Below are 16,102 nucleotides of genomic sequence, written 5' to 3'. Positions count from 1 at the left end.
ATTGTGTTGTAAATATACTTTTTTACGAGGCAATATTCGAATCAGCTTTGATATATTTAAATCTGCATATTGTCATAACTGCACCTTTTAAAGGGCATTTTCCTCCCCAAAATCGTATTAAATGTATATGCTTCATCTTTCATTTTAAATTCCTAAATTTGATCAATAAATTAAATTATAGTAATATGGGTTTATGCTAATAGGACAGAGTCCGCATCAGTCGTGGGCGGAGCCTAAGCATTTGTGACTTCACAAAAGCTACAATCTGCAAATGGCTCATTCTGAGACACTGCTTATGATTTATGGGGATTAAAAAGAGAGGAGTGGGTGGATTTTTACTTTTATTGGGTGGTTGTGTACACACACTCCCGACACATTTATGTTCAAACACCATGTAAGTGAATTTTGCATAATAGGTCCACTTTAAACCATGTAATATCTATCAGCACTAGCTGTTTTCAAAACAGATCTGTAGACAGCTGTTGAGAGAAACATGTCAACTGACATACGATTTTTTAATTGCCCGTGGAAACAAGGCAGTGCCTTTTAAAGACTGATTGTTTTTCTGTAAAACAACACAAAAGCTCTCCCCTAAACCGAACCACGGCCCGAATGTGAGTGGCCGTACATGCAAAATGTCTTTCTCAAGGTCTCAGGCCCAAAGGAGGAATATATTGATCTTGTGCAAAATAAATGCGAGTGCTGTTAGTGTTTGCGAGTGTTAGTCATCGTGCTGCTTTCAACAACACTTATTATGCGCATTTCTTTTGTTTGTTGGTGTAAGCTGAGAATATATTATGTGAACACCATTATAGCGTAGAGCTGAATCCCATGTGGACAATATATATTCATGGAACACCAGCGCTCCCTAAACGATAGAAACGGGGAGAAATCATGCCGCCTCAGCAAGGTCGAGAAAAGTGTGTGTGCTATTGTTTAAAGAGCTGATTGGGGTTTTCTTTCTCATGGCGACTCTGCATTATAAGAAAAAGTATACAGGCATGGTGTAATCTTTGTGTAACCCAATGCAAAAACCTGGGGTTAGATAAAAATAGAAAGAACCCAACAAAAGAGAACTAGATTTTTTACTTGTGGGTGGTTACTAGGGTGTTGCTATGAGGTTGCTAAGATGTTCTGGACCGTTTTTAGCAGGTTGCTACTGTGTGTGGTTGTGAGATGTTCTGGCTGGTCGCTCAGTTATAACTTGTGTTTTTGGATGGGCAGATATTCCACTACTCCACTACTAGACTGCTGCGAGGATGCATTCAATTGATCGAAAGTGACAGCAAAGACGTTTACACTGTTACAAAAGATTTCAGTTTCAAATAACAGAAGAGACTTCTTTCAAAATGAAGAAATCTTACTGACCCCAATTACATTTTTCATATCGATTTCGATCTTTCTCTCGCTACAATTCAAATCATTCATAGAAAAAACGTTCTCGCCTGGTACTTCAAAAGTAACAAACCACATGCCTGTCCAAGAATTTTGCAGCATAAAGAAGTGATTGTGTGTTGGGAAGACGAACACGCCAATGGCGAATTATAGCAGAGTTCAGATAGCCAGTTGCACAAAGATGTCTTTCTCTGTCCATTGTTTCTTATAAGTGAGTGACTCAAAATAGTTTCCCTCTTAGGACAGAGATGAGAGAGATTCTAATGAACTGAGACACAATGCTTTTGTTTCTTTACAATGTGATCAAAATCTGAAAATTACTGAGAGTTGAGGAGCTCAAATCATAAAGACTGGTTAAAAATAAAATGCACACAATGTCTATTCCCATTTTTTTCTCTCTATACTGTATATGTAATTCCAGTGACATCACAAGCATGAACAAGCAACTGTGCTTACAAGTTTTTCAGGCAAGTAGCTTTAAGTGATGGATATGAGATTGTCATAATTTATGTCGTTAGTCGTTCCAAACCTGTATGACTTCCTTTCTTCTGTGGAATGTAAATGAAGGTATATTGATGAATGTTGCAAACCAAAGTTTTGGTTCCCATTGACCTCCACTGAAATTCAAAAAAATTCAAACCGAATTATATTTTATATACAGAAACAGTTTGTTTCACTTTTTTCCAGCTGAATTTGAATGAAGCAAAGCATCTAAAAATAGTGTAATTTAAATACTAAATACTTAAATAAATACTTAAATAGTAAAATATTACTTTTCAGCAGACAATATACTAACAGTACACACATACCAGTGTGTGTCTTGATCTATTAGCAGACTGCTTGACTTATTGTTTTGGATGTTTGGTGAATATGGGCGTTTGGGATGGAAATGTGTTTTTATCTTACATATTAACAAACGAGCTAATGCATATCCTTATGTTGAAGTATGAAAAATATCTCCTGTTTATTATAGAATGTAAATGTGCACTGAACCAGCTTGAAAAATAGTGGGGTTTTTTTAGCGTGATTTGAGCAAAACGAGCTAAATTTATGATGCAATTGTTATCAGAGTTATCATGTTGTCATTGAAATGTGACCTTGAGAAGCAAATTCTAGTCTTTCCCCATTCAAGTAGAGGAACTGCACTTGTGTGTCTTTTACGTAGACCGAAACGTTCTACAGGGAGCGTTACAAAAATGAGCCGTTGAATAACCTTAAAGTACATTTCCACAATGTCCATGCACAGCTAAACAGTTAGAACCCCCTGACAAATTTAGCGAATCATGAAGCTGCATTCACACTTAATAAGACAAATGTATAAAATTAGTATGAATTAAATGTCTTAATTACAGTGAAAGTAGGCCAACAGGGTGAAGATATAGAAACAAAGGACTTTCAGTCTTGCTTATTTGCAAAATAGTGGATCTACATGAAGTCAAGGATGGCAAGGCAAACAGGAAGGGTCAAAGAGATTTCAAATGAAGAGCAGAGGGAGAAGACAAACAGATCAACAGATGAGGGATAAAGATTGAGCCCGAGAAGAAGAGAGGTGGATAAACAGCCCAGAGGAAGAGCCTTTGGCTTTATATTAAAGCCAGTCTGGACGCAACCATCTTCACTGGCGTACACCCACATACACTTCCTGCACAGGCCTCTTTCTCCAGCGCTGCAGTTAATACCACCACGCACTGCCGAGGACGTCGCAAGAGACGTGTAGGAGAGACCGATGAATGTGAGGGTGGAAAAAGCCAATGTTTGTAATGGATGGAGATTTGACAGCTTGGAGAAGAAAGAGGACAGAGGGAGAGACGAACAGGAGAGATGTGAACCTCTCCTCTCATACGTGAGTGTTTGCACTGCAGTGCCACGCTGTTCCCGGATCAGTTCTGCTTCCCAGCTCGTGCTGATAAAGATCTGTAAGTGGAGGAGGACGGCTGACCTTAAATCAGCGCCTCCCGGGGACCTCGATCAATGCGCACACGGCTGCGGAAAGCTACCGGGGTTCAGCCCGGGTCAGTGGCGCGAGTACAGCTGCTTTCTGAAACGGTCCAGCTGGGACGGGTTCACCGGGTTTATCCATTTGTAATCGCCGGTGCGGCGAGCACACTTGAGACGTTGCTCTGGGTAAACAGACTCTCGCTCGCTCTGTCCTGACAGTGTGCAAGTGGACTGTGCGGGGAGTGTTTTATTCGCCAAGTGCTCTTAAAGATGCCTTTGGTCTGCAGTGGCCCTGATAACCTCATGCCACACAAATGCATTGTGGGTAAGGGTAATTGAAGGCAAGGGGAAGATGCAAATGCTGAGAAAAGCGAGAGAATGCCAGGAGGGGAACGGTTGAACGAGTTCATAGTCTTATCTGTTTTCGTCAGCTTCACCACGAGAAGGTACACTTGTAGCCTGGAGATCTTAGATTGAATCCCTTCTGCAGCGTTTGAAATCACGGCAGCCCAAACAGAGTCTTTTCGTCTCTACTTCACAAAGCGTGACAGTTATTTCGCAAAGTCTTGACCGTGGTTGACTCACAAACACAAGAGGAAAGCAATTGCAACATCTCAGAGAACTGAAAACTCCCTGATTCTATAAAAAGTCGATTTAAGATTTGGAAATGAAGTTCTTCTACTTGAACAACAAGCTGGTCTAATTTCAATTGAAGCACACCAAGTTATTTTCATGAAACTAACCTAATAACTGAACTTTTTCTTTGCAATTTGGAACTTTTTCGAATATTTATTCACGACCACTACTACACATTTTAATAAAATATGTAGCTTTCTTAAAACTTTAAATACAAACCTCATTCATTTTGTTAAATATTGTGCTTAAAACAACAATAACAAAAAATGTCCTTTGGTGTAGGAAAGAAAACTGAAATAATACAGTTATAATTAATACATGCAATTAATTCATTTAATCCAACAAATCCCCAAAGTAATGTATAAACTCAATAAACCAATTCAAATGTACTTTCTCTCTGTTTTTCATTAGTGGTAGACAAATGAATCAACAAGGTATTTTAGACATTATTTTATTTTCTAATTAATTGTCTGGCTGTTATCTCTTGTGTTAAAATGATTTAATGAACCTCTCCAGCCAGACAACAACATCACACTAAAATAATACATGAAATACCAACCAACTATATTGATTACAAATAACAATTATATTTGTGTTCCCAGAATGCCGAAATGACTGGTTTATGATTGAAATGTACAATCACGGGGACTTCTGGATCACCCAGCCGCTCAGTACAGCTTAACTGAATCAATTAAACGGAAAACGATTAAAAGCACATTGTTTTTTAATATAACTTGTGGAGTCAAGATGTGCTCAGTCAACCACTTTAAAGTCCTCCTGCTTCCCCCGTCACCTTTATATTAGGCCATAGGGGAATGATATTGAGACTATAACTCAAGGAGAAACTTTGTTCAAATCATTTTGTCCTTTAGAGACTGATACAGTATCTAAACCATTCGACCATGAGTTCTCGCAATTCTTTGTGAAGGTTAGTCGCCCCAGGGAAAGAGCTGAAAGACGTGTATAGTTGTGCGCGACTTTAACACACCGCGTGAGCTTGAACATGAGACTGTTCCCTCTTCCCTACCAGAGCACCTTTTGTAGCTGTTATTTATTTATTTACAGACTCCAAGCTAATGGAAGAGCCTTGTTGTAGCAAAATAGGCCATGTCACAATGTTCCTCTTCCAGACACAGCGCCGAGCTAAAGATAAATCCATTAGGATGGAGCAATGCGACGAGCGAGCGAGAGAGAGAGAGAGAGGCATGAAAAGGACAACGCACAGCAATGGAGGAAGAAAAAGGCTAAAGAGCAAAGAAAGCAAGCAAGCAATGGAGACGGGAAAACAGGGGAAGAGCACATTTAAAATGGAGAAGCTAGAGTAACATTTCCTGCCACTCAATTCTGTGCCTTTCTGCTCCGTCCTTTTCTTCCTCCTCGGCTGAATTGGAAAGAAAAGCAGGGCATTCATCTCCAGACTTCTAGTTTTTCCAGCCCACTGTGTCCGCTCCAGCCTGCTTTTGTGCATGGCTATACTTTAGCCCTGACTGGCGGCTCTTGAACAAACCTGACTCCCATGCCCAATGGCTGGGAATTGTAGTCCAATGAGCCGGGGATGTTGGGGGTCGTGGGCCAAACATGCTTTCCCACCGTGCTGAAAAGCAGTGCTTGACAGATCGGGTGGCTCGGTCGCCACGACGACCGATGAAGACAAGGTCATTCACTTTGACCTGCCCCCCCCCTCTCAGCGGGTGGTTAGATCACTAAGCTGTTGACTAATTAATGAGTGTGTTTGTAGTCATGCTAGTTAGGACTGCTTTGACGGGAGCTTGCTCTCTTTGTGAAAAGCTTCTCTCGCGATTTATTGGCCGGTCTTTTGACTGTGTTCAGATGGTTGTTTTGGGCGGCTCGGTGAAAAGACGCATGCATATATGCAGTGTAAACACGGCCTGTGATTGTGTTTATAATATGACATTAGCTCAATGCAGAGAAAGGACACACACATGCACGTCAACCCAAGGACAATCAACACTGGTATAAATTGAGATGTTTCCCTGCTGGAAAAAAATACAGATCAAGCCGATTTGTTGCTGGTCCAGCTTGACCACGATGTTACAAACTTAAGTTTTCAATCTTAAGGTCACATATACCCTTAGGGTCATCAGAAATGTCCTTTAGGGGACTTTTATTAACTTAACTTTTATTTTATTAACTGGTGTGTTTTTATTACTATACACTGCAGTCAAAGATTTTTTTTAAAGAAATTAATACTTTTATTCAGCAAAGACGCATTGATCTTTTGAACTTCCAATTTATCAAATAATCCTGGAAAATAAAGTATACAGCCTATAAAGATGTACATGTAAAAATCACCTACCAGCTGGTTTCAACTGGATTTTCAAGCAAGGAAATTTATTTCGGGCAGTTGCCATTTGAAATGGAGACACAGTCACTCATATTTGAACACACACACACACACACACACACACTCACATTTGGTGTTACAGTCTGCTGCGTTCATTCTTTCCAGACCTTTAATAATACACTCATCTTCTGTCTCTGACTGGAAAGTCTTGGCAGTCCACACTGAGATGTAAGTCTTAAAGTCACAAAGTCTTACAGACACACACGCGCACACTTTTTAATGCCTCCATTTCTGATAAGACACATCTGTCCAGCCAGACCCTGATCCATGAGTCAGATTCCGTAATAATGTCCTTTACTGGAACCCCAGAACAAACTGCCAGAAGATTGTCGTCATCAAAGTTGTTTTGTTTAGGCCTATACCTGTGTAATGTGTTTCCTCTTCAGCTATGGGCACCTTTGGTCCTGTGAAACTTTAGAAAAGAAATTCTCTTAATTTTCACACTTTCAATACTTTATTTTGTCCACTAACAATGTCCAACTGTGGACAAAAATCCATCATAGGACAAATCTTTCATTTTTACTTTTCTATTAAAAGTCATTCAAGTAAAAAGTCATGTCCAAGTCGCATTCTGTGATGGAAATTACATTTTTCAAAATTTTTTGAATAAAATGTCTTGATAAAGGACATTTCACAGTTATGTTGCGCATCCTTCAAGTGCCCGTAGATGAAGAAACTACAGATATCTTTAAGTATTGGCAACACAGGACACGTCATCACCCTGTCAACTTCTGACCCCATCCCTAATCGCAGATGGTCAAAGGACGGCCAACAAGGTCGTAACAATACACAGAGAATAACTCTTTAAACCCTTTCATAAATCCTGTTCATCCCTGAAGAGTCGATAACAGACCACCACCAAACTGGCTGAATACAACCTTTATAAAAACAGATTGTAAGCATTTTCACAAATAAGCATGTATCAAAAGATATGAATGCAGGTTTGACTCAATTTCTTTTGATAATGCGGCATTATTTATAATGCAGTTGAGATTGTCTACTCGCAAGCAACAAAAAAAGCTTGCTTGCAACAATAGGACTGTTTTTAAAGATGTATTCTATACAGCAATATTCCAGGTTGTGTAACTTAAATTTTTGCTTTTCGAAGAGAGTCAGAATTAGTATTGTAAAACATAATGCCTCAAATGCCGAGCTTAACTTGTCTTGTTCTGAACCTGGAATATTCCTTTAAACGAAAACGCTGATACAACGAGCCAGTGTTTCCTGATAGACTAACATGTGATGTTTACGTAAACTGGACTTCTGTTCGGTCAGATGTGAGCCATAATGAATGTCAGGTGCAAACAACGGCACTTTGTTATGTGTTCATGTCTCAACATTTACAAATAGACTGTACAGAGAGCTGTTATTAATAGACCAGCCGCTGCGCTTCATCACATAACCATCCTGTATCCAATTATAAACGTATACAATCATACACGTCTTGTTTTTGGTACAGAAGCCTTGTCTCTGTTTACCAATATCATCCAACTGCGGCCACAAATGGGTGTTCTCGTGCTGGTGGGGGTTCCCGTTTTCGCAGACTGAAACGCCCCGTTCTTATTCTTCGCCTTTCTTGCTGACTGTCAACATCCGGCCTCCTCTTCTTCGCCTCTTCTGCTGAACTGCTAACTGTCAACATCCGGGTTAATATAACAACATTCGCTAGTTAATTTTTCTCAAAAAGAAGTCTGTAACGTTACGGTTAGCATAAAACTAACGTTAGCAAGCTAAGCCATCTACAGAACGTTAACGTTAGTCCAATTACATCTTAATAAAATTACATTTACGTGTAGGACAAGTTATCTCAGTCCTATCTTTAAGCATAGGAAGACGTCAGCTAGCATCGAACTAGATGACTAAGCCAGCTTTCGAGCGGCTTGATTAAGTTTAATTTACTGATATTACAACACAATTTTAGGGAGGCTCCATGGTAGCTAAATATAATGAGAATGTTGTGGTTGTGCAGTACGTTCATTATATTCTACGAGTTGAGGACACAGATCTCTCTATGGCCCTGCCCTAGATATAAGTTTGTTGCTTCAAATAAAGGAACCCTTTGAGATCCATTCCGAAAACAATACAGTCGTCTTAATGTCTGAATTAAGTAATGAATCGATTAAATTAACACTTGGGACATTGTGCTGTTGCAGTCCAGTTAGCAGATGCACTTAATGAAGGCTCAAACAGTAGGCTATTTGACCCCAAGGATTCACTTACTTTTCCAACAGGCACTTTTGATGTTTTCAATAAAGACACAAAATACAGTAATTTCTCTTGAACAATTTACTCTTGAACATTGTAGTACATACAGTATAAAACAAACAGATTTATTGGCATGCAAAAATGAAAGGGATTACAAAATAAAACATGTCACAAATAAAATAAATGAGTAATAAAAGTGTTGACGTTGTTCTAACCACACAGACTCAGAGAACAACACTATGGTAGGCAGACATCTTCAATCAGATACCTGCCATAAGCCATGTGCCTCAGCCCCAGACGTGCGCTCGGCCAATTCCTTCTTTTGGAAAAGCCTTTGAGGCGTAGTGCAAGGCCGCTGCCACGGCCTGCAGTCTTATAAATTTTTCTAACAGTTATATGCATCAGACTGTCTTTCTTAAGTTTGAGGTCCCTTGCCAAACTATCATTAATATAAACGGAGGGGTGGAATGGCTTTGTGAGTTCCTGGAAAGTTTTCGAAACTCTGTTGAACACGCCAAGCATAGCCATGTCCATACTCAGTGTCTCTTCAATAATACGCTGAAGGACTACAGGTGGTAAGAATGGACTGTCCTCTGTTGTAATGGGTGTGCCTGATGGACAGCTTCGAGATTGGAAGGTGTGGCTGAGATGGGGAGATGGAGAAGGTGAGATGGGTGTGTCAGCTAGTCCTGCAGGGCTAGAGAAAGAAAAGAGAGATCAGTATATTGGCTACCAATATAAGTAAATAGCAATATATGAACACAGTATATAATACCTTTCACTGCTTGGAGATTGTAAGGTGTGGCTGAGATGGGGAGAGGGTGAGATGGGTGTGCCAGCTAGTCCTGCAGGGCTAGAGAAAGAAAAGAGAGATCAGTATATTGGCTACCATCGTCATAAGCACCAAATATAAATAAATAGCAATATATGAACACAGTATATAATACCTTTCACTGCTTGGAGATTGTAAGGTGTGGCTGAGATGGGGAGAGGGTGAGATGGGTCTGCCAGCTAGTCCTGCAGGGCTAGAGCGAGAGAGAGAGATATCAGTATATTGGCTTCCATCTTCATGAGCACCAAATATAATTAAATGGCAAAATATGGACGCAGTATGTAACACCTTTCTAATGTAAAGGTCTCCAGCAGCTGCCCACACCACCACCTCCTGATAGAGAGCATGTCCACCTGAAAATAAAGTTATGCTTTAAATGTCTTCATAGCCTGATACAAATCCATGTTACAGTACTATTTACTCATTGATGGGATCTATGGCAGTGTACATTTTTACAGATGTTGCCATCTCCTTCAGCAAGTACAGTACCTACAGACAAAGTTAAGTGTAAGGCCTATTGGTGCATGTTAACTGTAGCCTCCAGATAGGACAAAATGATTAAAAGCCTTATATTTCACACTACAAATCTGATTGAGATTTGAACGAACTCACCTCACTGAAATCATATGGCTTTTGGAGGGTAGAATACATTGCATACTGAAATAAACATACAAATGTGTTAGTTGTTCTGCAAACTAGTAATCAGTTATCACTTCTGAAATTATTGCATCTCACCATCAGCATAAACACACCACAGCTGTTGCTCTGATGCTGGGGAGATGCGCCCTGTGGTGGTAAAAGGGGTGTGTGATTTATTATCAATGATTCTTATTATATGATGCCTACTGATATCCACACTCATTTTGTAGCCTTAAATCATACAAAAAGTGCAACACAATGTGCTTTGAACTTGCATTTAGCAGCAACTAGGGTCCATCAGCGTCACTTTATAAAATCATAATAAATAAAAATCAAGACACCTGCCTATGTACGCTACTTTACTAAATGCAATGAATCGTGCTCCAGCCACACGTTTTACCTCATCAGCCAAGTAAAATGACTTCCATGGTCCATTGGACACCGCATGAGCCAGGTTACTGAAAAGGTTTGGAAGACGAGTTAATTGCAATTCATGCCTTTCAAATTTAACATTGAACCCCTTTAGGAATTGCTGAATCTCTACCATGACTACACATACCCACCTTGAGCCCTAAGAGCATGGTTTAAAAATGGGGTTGAACTACACCTTCCCATGCTAAAAAGTGACCTGGGAGTAGCAGCAATTCCTAGTAGGGACTTAGAACGTATGGAACATATGAACCAAAACCATAAATGCAGAACTAAACAAAAAGGAAGTATAGTCCAAAACAGAACTACCATACTTCCAAAAAACATGATCATATCTAAGTTTTTGGGTTCTCAAAGCAGTATTTGGGTGGTCTAACTAAAAAAACAATTAAAGTAAAGATGCAGATGAGGTTTCTAGTGAACCAATGAAGAACTACTTTGGGGTGTAAACATGGAAATTGCTTTGAATAGAAAAATATAGTTACTGCTGCAAGACCCAGAGTTAGATATGAACATAGGGAACCAGTATTCAGCTTTCTATGAAAAACCTGAAGATTTCTAGGTAGCGGCCATCTCCAAAGCCACTAGGGTGTCTTGAATCAAAATACTGCATAATCCTCTGTCTTGGTTTGAGAACCTGTTAAGAGTTTTATTTCATGGAATGGCAAGATAAGGGTTGGTTAAAGACCCAAATCTTACGTCAAACAAAACAGTTATAGTAAATAGTGCATTTACATATATGTATGTACCGTATATGTATATGTGTATGCATGCATGTATGCATGTGTGTATATATATATATATATATATATATATATATATATATATATATATATATATATATATATTAAATGAATATAATTTTATACAAAGTGCTTTACAAGTGATTGCTCTCATTCATCCATTCTTTGAGGCTGAAACAAAATATCATTCAAATTTATGTTCAGCATGGCCAAAAACATTAATTTCATTGGGAGGTGGGAGTGTATGGTAAGAGTCTTCAACACACAATCCAAAATAGGGGGCATAGAGAAGTTGGAATTGATCCAGAAAAGGTTGGGTTAGATTCTTAGACCTGAAATCGTTATGCATATCAAAAATGTTGTTATGTACTGCATGAAATGTACCAACAAAGCATGAATGATGATTCAATAATAACAGCACAGTATTTCAGATAAAAAAGCCACTTCAAAGTGAGTTTACTCACACACAATGTCCAGTGCCCAGGCTGCCAGGCAGGGAGAAGCACCACGTCTTTGGATGCAAAGTCACACTGAGGAAAATAAAAAGAGTTCAAAGAGGAACTTGAACGTGAGGTTAAAGCTGAGGTACAAGTTCTGTTACATTACTACTCACAATCATTTTAGCAATGGGAGAAGCCTCATATGGAGGAAGCCAGGTGACCACCACATAGGCATCCACAGTCACGGTTGCAATGCCCTTTATTTGAAAACAGACGCATAACACACTTTGTGTAGGCAACAAAAGTATACAGTCAGGAAACTTGAATGCACAGATTATGTTAAATGTAACTTACATGTGCAATTGCAGTCTTGACGATAATGTTGAAACAACAATTTGCAATCTAAAAAAAACAATGATTAATTAGTAAGACAATTAATCATCTCACACCATAGGAAATACAGTTAAACACTTGGATCAGATTTACCGTTGCTTCAACATCTCGCTCTAGGCCCAGAGTCCAAAAGTCAGACCTTGTGAGGATCGAGTTGTTGGCTTGAACAATTTCCTCCTTAGGGTCACCCTTACTATCCAGCACATAGTCCAGCTGGGGAAATATACAGAACATTATGAATGGATGTATATTTAAAATGTCTAATTCACAAAAACTAATCTCAAACTTACTAATTCACAGAGTCTTGCGTTTGGTTCTTGTTTCCAATCAGCAACTGTAAAGTTGGGATTAGTACGGTCAACAGCTGAGGAGAGCGACTGTAACCTTGAACCTAATTCAAAATAAAGAGATGAGACAAAAATGAGAGGAAATGTGTTATTGAATAAATATACACAATCACTAATACAATGCATAAAATATAGAAGATTTCCTTACGTTTAGAGGGTGGTGAAAGATCTGGGTCTGAGCTGAACCCCGTTTCTGCTGGCTGAGAGGAGGCGGCAACAACTGGGTCGGGGCTAAGTCCTGTTGGCTGAGAGGCACAGAATTCTGCCTGACCATGCTCATTGAGACACAGCTGAATTTCAGGAGTCACAAGCTTCTTTAATTCCTCCTTGATCTTCTTGTTCTTCCGCTGATTGTAATTGTGAATAACATTACGCATCATGAAAACATGAGCAGATGGCGAGAGCATGTTCATGTAATAATTGTTTTTTTTCATGGTTGAGAAGAGTTGTTCTGCAACCTGGCTGTTAATTCTCCCTGCCAGTTCAGGTACCATCTTTATCCTCCGGAGGATATCTTTCGGGTCTTTAGTGTTTCCCTCATGGAATCTGTCGTAGAGACAATAGTGGTCTGCTGACCCAGTCAATGGATGGCCACCCGGGTCCGGCACAGTTTTCTTAGTGTTAAGCCATGGTAAATTGACCATACCACCATTAGATGCGTACTGCAAGTTTTCATGGCTGGGGTCCAACAGCCTACCCTCATGAGGGCTGAAAGGCATCGTCTCGGGCTCTCTAAGGTTAGCATGCACTGCCAGACCTCTTGCAAAATCATATATGCATATGTTGGGCATGTGTTTCCAAGATAACAATAAATCAGTGAAGTCCCTTGGACTTTCTGCCCTAATGTTAAATTTCAGCGAGACAACCTGCCCACAGGGGCACATAACAACAGCCCAGCCACCTGAGGAGAACAAGTGTTCAAGGAAGTCAAACTAAATTACCAGCAGTAGCCCAATGAGAAAAGACATTGTTGGGACATTTTTTTTACTTACCAGATGCTCCCCAAACCTTTTGAAAAATTTTATCAAATTTGCTTCGGGTTTTCATTTCTTCTCTCAGCCTTAGAACTAATTCCATTTTGGAACCTTGGGAATCAATTCCGCACTCCCTGCAGAGCTTTCGGATGGCATGGACCTGTAATAGATTACCAAAATAAAGGTGTACACTGTAAACACATTTATACTAGCTATATTGATTATATAGAATAAACAACAACAACAAAAAACACATAGACCTGTTTACCTTCAAATTGGATACTTCATCCAATAGCCTGTCCTCTGTTATGTCAGTCTCTGTCTGTTCTTTTGGGTGCCTTGTTGTGTGGACCTTTTCATGCTCCGTATTGAGCACCTTGTTGGATTTGCGGGTGTGAGGTCCAATCCACGGGGCCCAGTGGTGGTACGTAGGTTTAACGGCAAAAGGATTTTGTTTATCACCTGAAAGAAAAACAGTCTGCATTGATGGCTAGAAATGAACTTTGTAATTCTTAAAGTGGAGTGAGAAAGACAAGGGGAAAAAAGGTAACAAAGGAATTATATATCTCTGGGAAACATTATATTTAAAAAGTCACTTACTTGGAACAAAACCACGTGCAATCCTCTCTAAACATAGAGAGTCCCAGAACTCATCAATGTCCACCTCCCCATCAAATCCATCTGGTGGATCCTCTAGTTCACTGACTAAAATAAAAAGAAATATCAATATACTGTAGTTAGACCACCTGGAGGGGTGGAGGGGTTCACCATACAAATAAAACCCGTATTGTACCTGCCAAGCTGAAGACACAGCTCTTGTGGAGATCCATGACCACCACAGGAGGGTGATGTCCACAGCGGACACAGGAGAAGTTATAATCATGGTCTGTCAATGCTTCAAAATGTAGGTATCCATGTATTAGGCTATTTTTGTTTGGGTACTGCTGTCCCGACGTCAGCTCCCATGTCTCGATGGCTCGACCCAGAGCTGTGTGAGTCTGGAATAAAACATCAATAATAAATTAGAAAATGTACTTCCATAAAAGTGTGCAACTGGGAAAGTTCCAATTATGTATTTAATGGCCTAATGTCATGACTGTCAGCTAAGAAGTCTCATCCTGCACCTTAGTTCTAATTACTTAATTAATGGCCTACTGTGCATAAAGATATGGAATATGAGATTTACGCATTTAACATACAGTATGGTCACATCATATTCATAAATCACAAAAATCACACGTATTGAATTTTTGAACATTTGACCTGGAGGCAGTTCCGAAGATACAGGCAAAAATGGAGGGTTAGAATGACTTTGTCATTAAAGTTATGTAAGCCATCCTCCCATTCCTGGTATCGCACCATCATTCCACATCTACTGCATTTTTTCCCATAAGTTGTCACACCTGAAATGAGATCATTGGAGCATTTAGTGGTATATACAACTTGGAAAAGGAAGAATAAATGTCAATTTTAGTTTAAACATGATACAGACCCTCGATGATTCCCTTGACAGTAATGATTTTTGCTGATTTGCTGATGATCAGGGGTTCACCAAGGGGAAGATCACCAGGACATTCAGGACAAACACACTCTTTGGGCATCAGATGTTTAGGCACTTCTGTCTCACTTGTCAACCCATACACCTTTGCTGGCAAGTCTGCAGGAAGCCTTTTCTTGTTGTGAATGTACCTAACAATTCTCCCCAAATCCTGATCTCGAGGGGGATACTGAAAATCACTTGAGGTGACAGTTTCCACCTTGTCTTCAGAGCCCTGACTATCTTGAGTATCCTCGCTCTCATCTCCCGTGAAGAGCTCCTTTCTTGTCTGGAAAAAGTGCCATTTTGCAATGGCCTTGTGGACACAGGCCTGTTTGGCTTTAACACAATGGCAATGCCAGGTGTTATTTGCTGTGTCAAACATGACCATCACTCTGCCAAACTTGTTATAGTAAGACAGATTTGCCTCATAAATGGAAACATATCTTCTTGAGGAAGAGCTTCCCACCTCAACATCAACACTGAAGGGGATCCCTTCAGCGTTTGCCGCCGTTTTTTTCAGAAGACATGCCCTCTTCCGCTCCTCGCTGAACCACCTGCTACTGACAATGTCCCTCAGAACATCCTCCCTTAGTTCAATCTGAGGGCTGAGGGGTGGTGGGCAGTATTGCAGGGACTGCAGATGGGCACAATCAAAGGATATAAACCCACTCCTATGCATCACCTCAGTGTTGCGCACACAGGCATCCTGCTCACAACGAATTTGATGGCTTGGCCCCGATGTCCGCTTCTGTACATGGATGGGTGCGCTATTGCTGCTGAAGGACTTTACAACAGCAAATATTCCCCTTTCAATCTCTATTGGCTGACATGCCAGATGACGGTCGGCTGTAATGTCCTCCTTGACAGTTGAGTGGCGTCGTCTCATATGCTGCTTTAAATTTTTTTTATTTAGCACTAATTCACACTTTGTGCACTTAACCTTTCTGACCCTCGAACGTAAGCCAACAGTTTTTTTTGGTTGATGAAGCTCTACCATAGCCTCCACAGGGTGTAGCCGGGCTTCTACCATGGCCTCCATAGGGTTTAGTGGGCCTTCTAAGGCTTGAGGTGAAAAAGAGTGCAGTGGGCCTTCTGCTGGCTGGCGGTGGGGTTGGCCTTCTGCTGGCTGAGGGTGGGGTTGGCCTTCTGCTGGCTGAGGGTGGGGTTGGCCTTCTGCTGGCCGAGGGTGGGGTTGGCCTTCTGCTGGCCGAGGGTGGGGTTGGCCT

The 16,102-nt window shown here is 40.4% G+C and overlaps 1 protein-coding gene across 1 annotated transcript; it reads right to left on the bottom strand.

Moving 5' to 3' along the window:
• Positions 1-8,644: 8,644 nt before the first annotated feature.
• Positions 8,645-16,046, bottom strand: LOC306985860 (uncharacterized protein). The gene is made up of 20 exons (XM_079588593.1): positions 14,829-16,046; positions 14,600-14,739; positions 14,130-14,334; positions 13,937-14,041; positions 13,605-13,798; positions 13,355-13,496; positions 12,511-13,263; positions 12,306-12,406; positions 12,109-12,228; positions 11,977-12,024; positions 11,796-11,879; positions 11,647-11,712; positions 10,988-11,076; positions 10,411-10,468; positions 10,107-10,157; positions 9,984-10,028; positions 9,660-9,724; positions 9,487-9,564; positions 9,315-9,392; positions 8,645-9,236 (listed from the first exon to the last, which is right to left on the bottom strand). Exons 1-20 carry the CDS (start codon positions 15,913-15,915, stop codon positions 8,777-8,779), a joined length of 3,969 nt encoding a protein of 1,322 aa, XP_079444719.1. The 5' UTR covers positions 15,916-16,046; the 3' UTR covers positions 8,645-8,776.
• Between the last annotated feature and the right edge of the window lie 56 nt (positions 16,047-16,102).

The sequence above is a fragment of the Phoxinus phoxinus genome, assembly GCF_949152265.1.
Source record: "Phoxinus phoxinus genome assembly, chromosome: 18".
Lineage (NCBI taxonomy): Eukaryota > Metazoa > Chordata > Actinopteri > Cypriniformes > Leuciscidae > Phoxinus > Phoxinus phoxinus.
This window is presented reverse-complemented; position numbering and strand designations above follow the sequence as displayed.

Coding starts and splice junctions, on each gene's coding strand:
- LOC306985860 (XM_079588593.1), bottom strand. CDS start 15,915: ATGGAGGCCATGGTAGAAGCCCGGCTACACCCTGTGGAGGCTATGGTA. Junction 14,740..14,828: donor TGTCAAGGGAATCATCGAGG/GTCTGTATCATG, acceptor ATCTCATTTCAG/GTGTGACAACTTATGGGAAA. Junction 13,264..13,354: donor AAAGGTTTGGGGAGCATCTG/GTAAGTAAAAAA, acceptor TGTTCTCCTCAG/GTGGCTGGGCTGTTGTTATG.